Source organism: Lynx canadensis, chromosome B3 (assembly GCF_007474595.2).
Source record: "Lynx canadensis isolate LIC74 chromosome B3, mLynCan4.pri.v2, whole genome shotgun sequence".
Classification (NCBI taxonomy): domain Eukaryota; kingdom Metazoa; phylum Chordata; class Mammalia; order Carnivora; family Felidae; genus Lynx; species Lynx canadensis.
This window is the reverse complement of record NC_044308.2, coordinates 25320625-25335894: the sequence shown is the minus strand read 5'-3', so window position 1 is coordinate 25335894 and position 15270 is coordinate 25320625. Positions and strand designations below refer to the sequence as shown.

The window sequence follows — 15270 nt, the reverse complement described above, 5'->3', positions numbered from 1 at the left end:
ATAAATAATAAAAAAATGGTGCAAATGGTAAGTTTTACATATATTTTAAAAATAATTCTTTATTGTTTCATGTTTAATTCTACTAATTGTTGACTTGTATGCTATTTGTTTTTGCTCTAATAAGCTGTTTCATACCCATTTTCTGTCCTTTACCTATCATCTTCTTTTTTCAAAGCTTTGTCTTCTTCCTCTGCCCTTAGGAAGGTTCTACAAGTTTGCCTTCTCCCTTCCGTTTTACTGTCCCCAGACCAGCAGCAGCACCGTCATCTAGGAAATTCAGAACTGCAGACCTTCTGTTCAGAATCTGCATTTTAACAAAACCCCTCTGTGATTTGTATGCCCATTAAAGTTTTAGAAGTCATCTACATCATTAAATTATTTTCAGCTGTGTCAAGCCCACTGTCTCTATCTTCAGTATAAGTATCAATTCAGTGCCTATGGCTGGGAATCCTAACCTTTTTTTCTTAGCTTTACAGATTCTATCTATGCCTTTATCTCCGGCTCTTCTTTCCCTGTCTCCCTGTTTTTGTTCTAAAGAGAGCACATATGCATTCGTGCCTTTTGACTACTAGACATACATCTTCCAAATATTCCAAGTTTCATTTTCAATGCTCCCACACTTTTCATATAACACCTCTTTGTTTTATTCACGGTTATGCTTATGTAGGCTATATCCTAGACACAAATTGATTTTCTAGTGAGACTATGGATATGGTGACCCTCATGTCCTTCAGCCTCATTCTCACCTTGGAAGCCTTAACCTCTTAGGGTATAAATCTGAAAAATTGGTTAATGTGCTCCATTTGTTATGCCTAATTGCATTCATTCAGAGTAGGACCTCTCTTCTGACTGCTGGGTTAACTGACTAAGCCTTGAAGTCAGGTGTAATGTATGGTAATTTGAACAGAGTCTAGAATGATATCTTCTAATCTAGCATGCATGGTTTCCAAGCCCTGTGGATATCTGCCTTTAGCACCAATAACTTTTCTTTGAGCTCATGGGTTATATGTATTTGGCTGTGTTCCCCAACCACTTTCAACCAGAGAGTTGTATCCTCTAAACCTATATAGAAAGAGAGAGGGAAAGAGGGACTGGATGTTTAGGTTATGGGGCAAGGCCAGACCACTCATTCTGTCTGGCTAATGCTATTGTTCTAGCCCTTTCCAGGGGAACTCACTGTAGTCATGAAGATGTTCCAAAATCTGTACTGTCTGATATAGTGGTCTCCAGCCATATGTGACTGCTGAGCACTTCAAATGTGACTAGTGCATAAGAGGAACTGAATTTTCAACTTTTATTTAATTTTAATTAATTTAAAGTTTAAATGTAAAATAATCACATGTATTCGTGCCTACCATTTTTGAACAACATACTTCTAGATGTGAAGCTCTGCCAAGTGACATAACCAGATTCAGATAATTAGGGAGTACTTTCCTGGTTCTTTCAAATTGGTTCCTCCCTTCCTCTTCAGAGGGTTGAGCTTGTAGTATTCTCCTCAAGAACTTCCTCAATCATCCATTTTGACAGTTCTGTTCTTGGCAGATGATTAAGGATCTGGCACAGACTTTTCTGTTCATTTTGGTTTTCAATTCAGCACTATTACCAGTTTTGGCCTTCGTGTTGCTTTATCACCATATGGTTTGAAAATCAAGAAGAGATACATCAGGACCTGTCTCATTTTCCTGATATGACTACTCATTTCAACAAAATTGATATTTTTAAAATGATAGTGGTTTTACACTGAAACATAGAGATAAATAACCCTGTTTCAGAAAAATGCTGTCTACTAAGGGCTTTGCTATCCTATCTCACTCTTGAGAAGTATCAGGTTGTGATTTCCATTTTGTATAAGAGAATTTATGCTTTTCTATGTATGTTATTATCTTGGTTGATTGTTATATCTCTTATCTATTGCTACAATGCTGCTGTGTAACAAACAGCTAGAAAGTCTCAATGCCAGATGATAATAAGTGCTCATTGCCTGTGTGTCTGTGTGATTAATGAACATCTCTGCTCATCCTGGCTAGCTCATTCACAGACCTGGGGGTGGGTGGTCTCTACAAGGGATTAGTGGGCACCTCCATACTTCTCCACTTGGCCATTCTCCATCTAAGACCAGTGGACTCATTTGGGCATGGTTTTCTCACAACAAAGGCAGAAGCACAAAAGGAGACTGGAAACAGAATGCCTCTTGGGAGCTAAGCTTGAGACTGGCACATTGTCACTTCCATATATTCTGGCAGACAAAGTGAGTCACAATTTGGCCCTCATTCAGGAGGTGGGCAGACATGGAAGCAAGGAAAGAATGGGACTGCCAACATCAATTTAACCCAAAAACTTTCCCAGCAACATGCTAAGGAGTCTGCATAGCAAAGGCTTTTGGGCAGTGCTATGAATGTACTTTATTAAATTTTTTGTAAAACAAAAATTGGAATAACTTAAATGTTGGTTTATTCCTTGTGTTTTCTCCACATTGAATAGTAAGCACTTGCTTTAGAATAATACATAGTCAGTTTGAGTTATTTGACTTAGGCACTTAACCCTAGCATCTGAGTTCCTATTCCTGGAAAAATGCCTGATGAACTTTGTATATGGAGAACCAGGAAGAAGAAGACTATGAGTTACCATAGAGCTGTTGTAAATGGCTAAATGGTTACCTGTAAAGCACTAGTCCAGATGGGCTGCTATCCCATGACCATAGACACAGCAATTGCCCAGAGTTCGCAGGCATTTAGGCATCCCAAGTGCAAGCCAGAGGTCACACAGGAGGTGCTTCTAACTTGCTCCTAAGTCCTGTTAGTTTAACAAGATTGTGATCAGAGAGCCAGGATTCCACTGATGGCTGCATTTTTCTGTGATCATCACTGCAGTGGAGGCCATAAAACTCATGCACATCAACATTGGCCCGCTAAGAATTCATTCTGCAGCAGAAAGATTCACAGAGACCACTTGGCTATTAACACAGGGGGTGTCCCCCAGGCATCTTGACAAATGAGCCCATGGAGCTCTCAGTGAGTCAGTAATTGTGCAGGGCCAGGGCTCTTGCTTGGAGTGCTTGAGAGAGGGCAGGTTGCCTCTTACACTTAGATTTGGGGGATTAAATCCAAGAAAGGTTAAGATATCTCTTTCTTTTTCCACTTCTTGAGTTCCATGCTGTGTGCTTATGCCTGGTCCCCATATCTTCAAAGTCATTTTTTTGTTCAATGAGTATTTATGGGACACCTACTGTGTGCATGCAAGGAACTATTTCAGGCATTGAGGAGATGGCCACCAACAGGAGAGACAAGGCCCTGCTCTCAGACTTGCCTGAGGAAGTAAAAGCGACCTGCAAATCAACAAATAGATGGTGCTCCAATTGTAGATGGTTCTAAGTGTAATGAAAACATTAAAATGGGAGTAATGAGAGGAGAGGTAGCTGGGCTGAGGTACTTTAGTTCTGGTAGGGCTCTGAGAATGCCAGTCAAGGACATTTTCATCTCTGTCCTGTCTGGTATTTACCATGAATCTAAAAGATTAGTACAAGTTGATAAAGAGATTGTGTACATTGCCTAAATGATTCACTACAAGTAACGATCCCAGACTCTGCCTATAGTCCACCTTTCCCAGCAGCATTGGCAAGGAGGGCTTTTGTACCTTGGCTGACAAGTGAATATTTCAAGTAAATGTTTATGGTATTTAGTGTCATGATCAACCAACAAAAACATTTCCACAGCAGCTTCTCCACGTGGTCTGCGGAGAATTCTGCATTTGTGCAATGACATGAAGAGTTTGCATCTGCCCTTATTATTTTCAATTGGTGAAAATTTAAAAATGGAAGTGCTGACACCAAAGTACAGCTCGTAATCTTAATGTAATTGAGACAAAGTGAAAACCTTGCAACATGCTAAAAGCCATGGGTCTCTTGACTCAGGCTTCCTCACTCAGCTGTGCAGGCAAATGACACACAGGGATAGTTTATAGATGGTGTTCAAAGATGACACTTATCACATAATAGAATTTTAAATTTACTGGGGATAACGCTCCTCATATAAACTTTGAGTTTATTCCTTGGATTTTCATACTTTTGACTATGAAACACATCTTTAGGAATATATCACTTATAAAAGCAGGACTACCTACTAAATTCTACCCTATTCCACAATGGGTTAAATATCACTATTGTTACTGCACGTGTAGCATGTAGAATATTTACTATCTTCCTTTACATATTGTATTTACAACTTGCCATATATATGATAAGAATATTACATGTATGTATATGATCTCTCTCTGTGTATATATTATATATGTATACTTTATGTGTATATATTTTAGATATGTATATGTGTATTTATATATATAATTACAAATTTCTCTACCTCCTTTGATCTTCAACAAGAACCACACACCATGAGTAGCCTTTTAAAATGTTGAATATATAGTATGTCATACTTTAAGGCAGAAGAGATGTTAAAGAGGTAGTATAGGATTCTGTCTGCTTGGATCTGAATTCTGTATCTGTCTTCCAGCAGCATTGTTAATGTGGTCAAGCTATTTAATGTTTCCTAGCCTTGGTTTGTTTATCTTTCAAATGAAAATGGTAATAACACCTTCATAATATGGTTATTAATTAAATGCATGAGTGTTTAAGGCCTGAGCATAGAGATGGGTACAAAGTAAACTCTCAACCAATGTTACATAAAGTACAGATACGACAGCATGCTGTTCTGAGCCCTGAGATAATAAATCAAAATCCTTTTCTGTAGCATTTCCTAGTCTTCTATCCATCACTTCTTAACTTCTCCATCTTTTTTTTTTAATTTCTGTTTTCAGTACGCTCGAAGTGTGACTATTTGTAAAGAAAGTACATATTGAATGGTAGACACTTTTTCTGTCACTTGGCTACCATCTTTCCCTCTCTCTTTTTTTATCATAGGCATGAATTGCAGCCTTAGACACTCTAAGCACTGTTCTCTCTCAATTAGAAAACAAAAAAGAAACGATGACACTTCCAAAAAAGTATCTACTGAAGAGTAATAATGCAAAACTCCTTAGCCAGTCATGTTTCTCACTGACCCTACCACTATTCCTTAGAAATGGTAGTGGAATTCTCAGATTACAGAGGGTTGTGGAAATGGAGCTAGATATTGGTTAAATTCTCCTCTCAGGACAAATAAAGTTTATTGAGGAAAATATGAAAAGTTGTGGGTAGAGGTTGGGGGTTATGCAAATGGAATTCAGTCACTGTGGCTTTCCTGCCTTTGTTCTATTCCCATTAACTAGGCTTGAGGTCTCAGTTCTGAGTATTCAAATTCCCATCCATAGTTTCTGCAAAGCCTCAGGCCTCAAAATTTGGCCAATTCATGCAAAAAGTTCACTCCCCTAGTAGTCGTGAATTTAGCTCAACTTGGAAGACGGTTTTGTGGCTCAGGGAGAGGTTTTGGAGTGTTGCACTCTTCTTGATTCCTCTTCCCACCCCTCCTTTCCCTTTTCTTACCCTTCTGTCCCAGTAGCACACAGACCTCTTTCCTTCATGTGTCATCCCTATGCTTACTTTTTGTACCATGAGTAGGCGCTCATGTCGTACTTTTCATCATGAAAGGGTTTCTCTGTTATTTCTTCCATAAGGATAAGAGTAGTAATACATATTTTTACCTTATTCTTCAAGTAAATTAGGAAAAGGGCTCCATTTTATAGGCAGTATTATGCCAGAATGAGAAGACGAGACAACAGGTATACTGGATACTGAATACCCTTTTATAGATTCTTCCAGCATCGTGTTCCCCTTCCAGTAATGCCCATGAAACACACTACATAATGTCACAATACGTGTGAGTCTCTAAACAATCTGGATATGTTTGTGTTCCTGTTTGTATCGGTGACACTGAGAATAAGAAAAACAAAATCGTAATCTCAATTATTGGCCCTTTCAAGTGCATAGGTACCAAAATATGTAGGAACTTAAAAACTTGAATATTTCCAGTAGAGATGTTTTTCCTTTCTTCATAAAATTCATAATTTTAACAGAAATTTATTCTAATTTTGCCTTATAGACATCTTGTACGGATGTTGGGTTGTCAATATGCCATAAAACATGCCAGAATTTAAGTGTGAGGCTGGTTCTTCAGTTGTCTAGAAAGTCAGATGCTATGGAAAAATATACCAAAGAGCTAGGTGTTGACTTTGGATTATAGAATGTTATCCACTCCTTAGAATGATAATTGAAAGTGTTATGACATTTGGAAAGGACACACTTTCACCATTGGTATGGGCTTTATAGCATATGTCTCCATAGCACTTGCATACTATTTGTAGAGAATAATTTGGTATTTATCCATAATTGCCAAATATGTTGACATTTTCCCTCACTGTTCTTTTTGGCCATTGAAGAGTAGAACTTTTCTCAACCTGCTTCTTATCCATATGCTAATAGAAAGGCATATTTTACTACTTCACTTATGTTAAATGAGACTAGCCCAACAGAATTGGCACATGCCTGGTGTTTTACTGGTGTTTTGATTAAGATCTGCTGATAGGAACAGAACTTTATCATGTAGCCCAAAATAGAATATTCATATGGAAGGCTATCTAGAGAAAGCTTATTACTGGGCTTCAAGAAAGGTGGAACATGGAAGGTGGTTGGGAATTCAAGGTAACTCGAATCTCAGGAAAAGACATTCTTACTTCTTCATTCTTCTGATCCACCATCTAATGGGTATAATGAGGGCTGGCAGTTACACATTCCACATAATTTATAAAAATGCTCTTCCTTCAAATATGTAGTACATGCCCTGCAAGGCCATGTTCTGTGATCCAGCCATAGTGACCACTATTTCCTCAACCATCTACTCTCTGCATTTTCTCTACCTCTATTATTCTTTCTCATGCCTCACTCTCCAATTTCAAAATGACATCAAAATCCTCTAATTCATGAACTTGCAAGGTCAGCTCTGTTCTTGCCCTGTCTTTAATTTACTTCCATGTAAGAGAATTCCTTTAGCTCCATTCTGCCTTTTAACTCAAGGCCACATCATAGATTCTTGATCAAGTAATGGTTCAGTCATCTGTAACTGTGGGTGGGATTCTAGAGAAAAAGAGTATAAAATATAGTGGCTGAATTGCATTTCAACTGAGGATTTGTGTAGGTTGGTTTTCCTAAAATGAAGCTGTAGACAGAGTTGGAAAATAACCTGACATTTCTAGAAGTGTTGTCTCTTAATGTACAGTTGATTTAACCATTGCATGGTGGAGGTTTAACTGTCCTTGGACAGTTAATGATATAAATTCTTTCCATGGCCGCAGATGACCTTAAGGAAAGCTAAACAACTCAATTTTCATTCATAATTAATAACCAAATATTTTCTTTGAAAAGATATATGATCTCATGGTGAGAAACTCTGAATCATTAGGATCCAGCCCAAAAGACAACTATAATAAAATAGGATCAAGCAGAAGCTTGGCTGAGAGTTCCAAAGTGCAGCCTATGAATCTGTAGCTACATAGACATTCACATGGAAAATCAAAGAATTCAATCTTGATCTAATCAGTGATGTTCCTGCACATATGTTTTTTCTGTGCTATAAAACTGTGCTATAAAAATTGAATACCAAATCTTCCTTAGAAACACCTTCCTCTGCCGTAGATTATCCAAAGTCAACATGAGTAATTTTAAGAGATTTAAAGTTTTTATATTGCTTTTCTTGATAAAGCTGGACTATAGGATACTGAAAAGTTATTCATTCAGTACACATTATGAAATATGTTTAATCAGGTGTACTTTGAGGAAAGGATGCCCTACATGGACATTACTCATTGTTTAGCTGGAAGCAGTTTCTCTGCTACATTTTCTCATACCATCTTTAATATATGACTTCATCTGTGTATTTCAGAATCACCACAACCGCAGCATGCATGATGGACTTGAGAAGATACCCCTTGGATGAGCAGAACTGCACGCTCGAAATTGAAAGCTGTGGGTATCTGTACTTCTTTTTCACTCACTGTATTTTAGGTGTTGTCATTATTTGGCATCTTTTCCAAGGCATATATAATTTTCTTGCCATAGTTTTTAACTATCTTAAATACAGGAGGCTTAATCCTCCACTCCACAAATTTAACTGTCATGAGAGAGACAGAAACAGAGACAGAGAGACAGAGACAGAAACAGAGACAGAGACTCAGTATAAAGAAGTTCTCCTGTCTAATCTGATTAAGAGAGTCTGCTTGGTGTACTGAAATGTAAGAAAGCAAGCTCTCCTCACCTTGATCCATTCAGTGAGAAGAGAAAAAACACTGAGATGCAATTTTCTCACAATATGCTTCATCACACATGAGTGGCTCTACTCCTGGGAACCTGGGCAGTTGGAGTAAAACTCATTTCCCATCAGGAACTCAGCTTTACAAGCAAGCTATTCCTGAATTTTGGCAATTTTCTCAATTTTAAGAGATTCAGATGCCTTATTGGTATTTCAGTGTTGAATACGTTTTTTGTGAGGGATGAAAACTGCATCTTTATTATCTAATAAACAAATGTCCCTCCTGATACCTGAACTACATCTCCTGGCATATCCAGATGTTGCTGTTTCTGTTGTTACTTATCCTGGTCTATCATAGATTGGTTTATAATTAGTCTCAGTTAGGTTTAGTCTTGTCATATTTCTTTAGGGGGAAGGCAAATGACTGCAGTGTTACTGATGCATTTGTGGTGAGAAGTGAGTGTCATTGTAAGCAACCATACTGGGAAGTTGTGCTGGGTGTACACATGTTTTCATCCTGTATAGAACTGACCCCACTGTGCACCTCATTTCGACAGTATATCACTGTCAACTTTTCTGAGAGCCATGCTTGCAGAAAGTGGGGGACATGAAATCATGTCAAGTGATGCATAATGGAATCATCTGGGGAGATTTAGCATGGAGGACAGAAAGCTCAGTCGAAAAATGATGATTCCCCAGTAATTGAAGGTTTATCTTAGAAGTAAAGTGGATTCTGTATGGCTGGAAGGCACAACTCCCAGTGAGGTGATGGAAATTTCAGGAAGGCAAATTTGGGACCTAAGTAAGGAAGCAGCTCCTACTCCAAATCTCTGAACACATACTGAGTAGCCTCAGAGGGTGCAGATTCTGTTACTGTGATGTTTGAACTGAGGGGGAGAATGGGTAGGACGGTCTGTTATCAACTTCCTCAGAAAGTGAGGAATAATCCTTCACTTCGGAGCCATAGAGAAAATCCATAGTTAAAGCATTTGAGTGGAAGAAAGGATTTTCTGGTGACCTGACTACACACATATACAAATGTTTTTATTTAAGTCAAGATGGAAATGTGGGGAAGTGTGAGTCCCCACACAAGGGGGAGGGACACACTACTGGGCACAGTATGCAGTCTGAGCTGCAGCCAGAAGACCAGTGGTGCCAGGCTGGGTGAGCGAGAGAAAGAGAGTGGATGTACTCACAATACATACAGGGTCCAGTTCTGTAGATTCTTCACATCCTTGTAAGGACTTTGGATTTATTTCACTAATTGTATTGGGAAACATTTGAGAGATTTAAGCAGAAGAGTGGCTTGGTAAGATGTGTGTGTTATGAACTGTTGTCATGATTGCCAGATGTGAATGGAATGTAAGGAAGTCAGAGAGAAGGGAGGAGACAAAAGTTGTAACCACCAGATCCAAGGAGAGAAGGCAGAAAATGGGACAAGGGAGATGACATTTGCCATGGAGAGCAGTCATGCCCATAGCTTTGGCCTATTTGTCAAATATTGAGTGTCTGCCTTACATTGTATTACACATTCAAATTAAAAAAAAGTCTGTTATACTGATAGGATATTTTTCTCTAGGTCTAAGTTTTAATCAACCTTACTAATAAAGTTAACTTAATTCTGTGGAAGACTCTTGGGTGGTGCCAGAAACATCAGATTTGATTGCCCTATTGTCTCATTCTGAAGAAGCATTGATTGATTTATTACAAGGTGAACAATGTACACTATGCTAAGATCTGGGCTTGGAGCTATAATCCGGGTAATAAATACTACCCTTTCTAAGGTCCAATAGTATCCCAACCAAATGCATTTCTAAAGATGGCAGACCTCATAGCCAGAAACGTCTGATGAAGCCATATAAAAATACCAAGGAGGACCCTACTTTGCCCTGAAATTTTCTAATGTTATCAAACTTCAACATGTTAAATTCACCCTTAGTGTTTTAACTTTGTCGTAGTTTTTGAGAGGAGTTGCTTTTCCAGAATTCCTTATATTTGAGGTTTAATTTTTTTCTTACAACCATCTTCTGCAGTGCTGTTAATATATATTTTAAATTCATTTCTATGCAACATCCAGTCCAACTCTATGATTAGGCTTTGCAAACAGAATTCTGGTGAGAGCATTCAGCCTCCCCAGCTCCTCTGCTTCTCAGTGCTAGTGTGGTCTGAATGAAACAGCAGAGGTAGTAACCAAAAATATTCGAAAGTTAGTTCTTTGATGATGCTTTTTCTCATAGTTAAGCACATGGAACAAATCTACTTCAAATATGGGAAAGCTGTTATTTCATTTTATTAATTACAGTTTCTTTAGGCTTGCATGTAAACAAAATGAAGACTCTTCACTTCTGTCATGTCCCCACTTCTCTCTCATGGCAGATGGCTATACCACAGATGACATTGAATTTTACTGGCGTGGAGGTGATAAGGCTGTCACTGGAGTGGAGAGGATTGAGCTCCCTCAGTTCTCTATTGTGGAGCATCGTCTGGTCTCGAGGAATGTCGTCTTTGCCACAGGTGAGTCCTGTGTTCACTCACTGGAAGCCTAGGCAGTGATGGTCTCGTAATGAAACCATGAAGCTTACTCACAGAACTTGGTCATTCAAAGATGTACTGTCATCAGTAATTCATCATCTTAGGTACTCCTTTTCTCTGTGTCTAAAGGGATTGGTAAACTTTGATGGGAAGGAAAGATCACCTCACAAGGAGATGCATTCAGGGGATAGTTACTGAGAAGTTAAAAAGCTAGGGTGAATTTAACCAACCCCCATATGGTAACATAAGAAACTCTCATTTCTGGGCAGACACAAATCCAGTGATAGCCTTGAAGGCAGACAGGAAGGGAGGAAGGAGAAGGAGGAAGATCTGAGGAAGTAGTGCTATTCCCCTCCCAGAAGTAAGAGAACTTCACCCCACTTCTGGGGTAGCAGCCTTGGTGGTCCAAGAAATTGGGCCACCCTCAGTGAGTGATGCTTCTTGAAATATGATCATATTCTCCTTACACTATCTGGTTAAGGTTGCCCCAGCCTGGGTTTCATTGTCATCTTTGTTTCAACTATCTAAAGATTGAGAAGGTAATTTCTGCTATCCTGTCTGTCCTTGCTGAGGTTTCATTAAATTACAACTATGTGTATTTTAACATTGTGCAGTGTTTTCTTGTTACCCTTGCATTCCTTCTATATATATTGTAATTGAGGTAATAAACAAAAGTCCTTTTTAATCAGTAAGGTTTTATAAAGACCACAAACTCTGTGTTGAAAATGCTAAATAAAGACAGAGCTGGAACCTTCCACCTCGGCTTTCTCCTGTCAGTTTAGCTTGAACAATGACAAGTGGGTGCCAATCAGCTCCAGTTCTGTGAGGGCATTCATAAAGCCCAAGGAAGCCCCTGTTCTTTCTGCCTGTTGCCTCTGGCTGGAATGCCTGTGACCAACAGCCACCTGCCTCTCCTTTGTCTGGTCACCTCTGACTCATTCTCTAGCTTAGTCTAGATGCCATTTCCTCTGGGAAGACTTTTTGACTCTGCTTACACACTTACACACTGCCTCCCCAAGCTGGATTAAGTGGCTGCTTTGTGTTGCCACAATACTGCTCTGCTGTGCCTCTCACCTCAAGGATACATCTCCATTAGGAGGGGCCTGTCCTGGTTATGGTTTACCCCTAATCCCATCCCCATCTTGTATAATGCCTGACATGTCCTAGGCATGCAGCAATCGTCCCTGGATAAATGAACAATGAGTCAAGCGCCAACTTCCCTCCTCTCTACCCCAGCTTCTAAGAACCAATGAGACATGCTAAGTATAGACAAAAGCCCGAATGCTTAAGACACCAATCTGGCTCATTTTTATGCAATGCCACTTTATCCTCTGTTGCAAGAGGTGCTACAGATATCCCTGTAGTCTCTAGAGGCACTCACGTCAGATGGACAGTAAGAGCCAGCAAATACATTGGCTTATTGTTAAGCAATGGTTTCTACAACCAAGAAATCTGCCCTGTGATGCATTGGATAAAATGCTTTACTGATTTTAGAACCAGGATTCAAATTGTTCCATGCTACAAGTGATATGTGCAGATGTTCTGCTCAGAACATAAGAGTAGTGTTCTCTCAGTGGAATAATCTTCCCAAGCCTGCCTTGGTCTTGAAAATTGCCATTGTGGCCATTAATATGTTGTCTTGAGGATCTCTTACTGCATTTTCATGCAGCCTCATCAAAAAGATGGATGAGGTCTGTGTGCAGTGCTTCCATAGGAAAATGCAACCATTTAGAATGGCCGTCCTGAATCCTCTACCTCAAAACCACTAAGAGGCCTTTTTTTTTCTAGATGCACTCTTTGTCTTTCTTTGAAGTATTTATATGGTAGAAAGTCTCCCAAATAGACACTACAGATGTGGGAGATAATATTTAAACTACGCATAGAGCAATCAGCCCATCAGAATGAAGTACAATGTCTTCTTTCTAGCACTTACCAAGTTCTGGCATTTGCAAGATATAAGCCAGGGACTCCATATCAGTCAGTTACAAACCTCCCAACTTTCAAAGAGCTTGCACTTTATATTGTGTGTCAATTATACTTCAATAATAACGTTTTTTTTAAAGAGCTTCCAGTTTAAAATTAGTCTAATGGTCAATTCATAAGGAAGTAGCATAAGCTACATTGTTAAAAAATATTTTAAAATTAAATGTTACACTGATTTATTTTCCTTTCCACAAGTGTTCTTAATTAAAGAGATTTTGATCAGTCAACAGGATTGATCAGTCAATCAGGCTATAGGATTGAAGAATTCTGTAGCCTGATAGAATTCTCAAAAAAGGATTAGTTAAGAACAAACACTCTGGAAGTTTATTTGGACCAGCCAGAGTCCATGATGAGGATTAAATGTAATGCTCTCCACCTCTACTTCCACCTGGAGGTAAAACACAGAGCAGCCACATGAATCTGCAGGACAATGGGTGGAGGCAAGCTAGACTCAGGGGAGGCAAACAAAACATATAAAGTGCAAAATTTCAGATATTTATTCTCAGTATCATGCAAGTGAAATTTTGTTTTACCCTCCTAACCTTTGTCCTGCCAATTTGGGGATCTTACAGAAGGTCCTTTGCTGTGATTGCCTACAGGAAACTGTCCTAGTCCATCTCCAGGGTAACATGAGGTTTAGGCTACAGGGAAGAGAACATGCAAAAGCAAGTTATGAATATTCACTCAACAATTGACATGAACTGGTTGTGGGACTGGGCCTGGCATCAAAGAGAGAAACAAGGAGTGTCTGGTCTCCTGGGATTTCTCATTAGGCCTTCATGTTTCAGCAATATTCCCCTGATGATGTCACATAGTCCACTGTGTAAAGTAATGTTTAGTGAGAATTAAGCCACAGTAATAGAGCTGACTTAAATATGTTCAAGAGACACTATGTCTGGGGTTTTAAAACACAGATGCTGGAGAAGTCCTAACTGAAACTTGCTAGCAGTATGACCCAGGGCAATTTATTTAACCACTTTGAAAAATAGGGATATTAATAATATCTATTGGTAGGGTTGTTGGGAGGAATACACGAGTTAGTATAAACAAAAAGCCTAGAATAGTGCCTATAGTAAGCATTTATTAGCTCTCACTAACTAAAATGTGGGATCAGGAAGGAGGCATATTCTGAGGAGTCTGAGAATAGATACTGTAGCGGCTGACCAGATCTTTGTATATATTGGAAAATTTATGACATTCTTCTCCTGAATGATTGGGCTTCTAATTACTTATCAGAGGATTTTAAGAGTAGGGATTGTCTTGGGTTCATATTTGTATCCATAAAACATTCCAGTACCTAGCCCACTCAATAGTTTGAAACCTGAGGAGTTATTGAATTTAGGAGAGGAAATCTGACCATCACTAAGTATGTGAACTCTTATTGAATGAATTGTTTCTGCAAAAGAGATATTATAAAAATTTATGATATTATATATTCAAATATTTAATGTACTAAAATATTATGTATTTTTTTAGAACTTTATTTTAACTTTATTTTTTTCAATATATGAAATTTGTTGTCAAATTGGTTTCCATACAACACCCAGTGCTCATCCCAAAAGGTACCCTCCTCAATGCCCATCACCCACCCTCCCCTCCCTCCCACCCCCCATCAACCCTCAGTTTGTTCTCAGTTTTTAAGAGTCTCTTATGCTTTGGCTCTCTCCCACTCTAACCTCTTTTTTTTTTTCCTTCCCCTCCTCCATGGGTTTCTGTTAAGTTTCTCAAGATCCACATAGGAGTGAAACCATATGGTATCTGTCTTTCTCTGTATGACTTATTTCACTTAACATAACACTCTCCAGTTCCATCCATGTTGCTACAAAAGGCCATATTTCATTCTTTCTCATTGCCACGTAGTACTCCATTGTGTATATAAACCACAATTTCTTTATCCATTCATCAGTTGATGGACATTTAGGCTCTTTCCACAATTTGGCTATTGTTGAGAGTGCTGCTATAAACATTGGGGTACAAGTGCCCCTATGCATCAGTACTCCTGTATCCCTTGGGTAAATTCCTAGCAATGCTATTGCTGGGTCATAGGGTAGGTCTATTTTTAATTTTCTGAGGAACCTCCACACTGCTTTCCAGAGCGGCTGCACCAATTTGCATTCCCACCAACAGTGCAAGAGGGTTCCCGTTTTTCCACATCCTCGCCAGCATCTATGGTCTCCTGATTTGTTCATTTTGGCCACTCTGACTGGCGTGAGGTGATATCTGAGTGTGGTTTTGATTTGTATTTCCCTGATGAGGAGCGACGTTGAGCATCTTTTCATGTGCCTGTTGGCCATCCGGATGTCTTCTTTAGAGAAGTGTCTATTCATGTTTTCTGCCCATTTCTTCACTGGGTTATTTGTTTTTCAGGTGTGGAGTTTGGTGAGCTCTTTATAGATTTTGGATACTAGCCCTTTGTCCGATATGTCATTTGCAAATATCTTTTCCCATTCCGTTGGTTGCCTTTTAGTTTTGTTGGTTGTTTCCTTTGCTGTGCAGAAGCTTTTTGTCTTCATAAGGTCCC

General features: G+C 39.0%; 1 protein-coding gene across 1 annotated transcript in view; it reads left to right on the top strand.

The window, feature by feature from the left end:
* GABRB3 (gamma-aminobutyric acid type A receptor subunit beta3) overlaps nt 1-15270 on the top strand; it is a 250946-nt gene that overhangs the window by 203845 nt on the left and 31831 nt on the right. Inside the window, exons 5-6 of the mRNA XM_030317581.1 lie at nt 7869-7951; nt 10611-10748. Of these exons, the coding sequence (XP_030173441.1) occupies nt 7869-7951; nt 10611-10748 (221 nt within the window). The remainder of the gene's footprint in view (nt 1-7868; nt 7952-10610; nt 10749-15270) is intronic.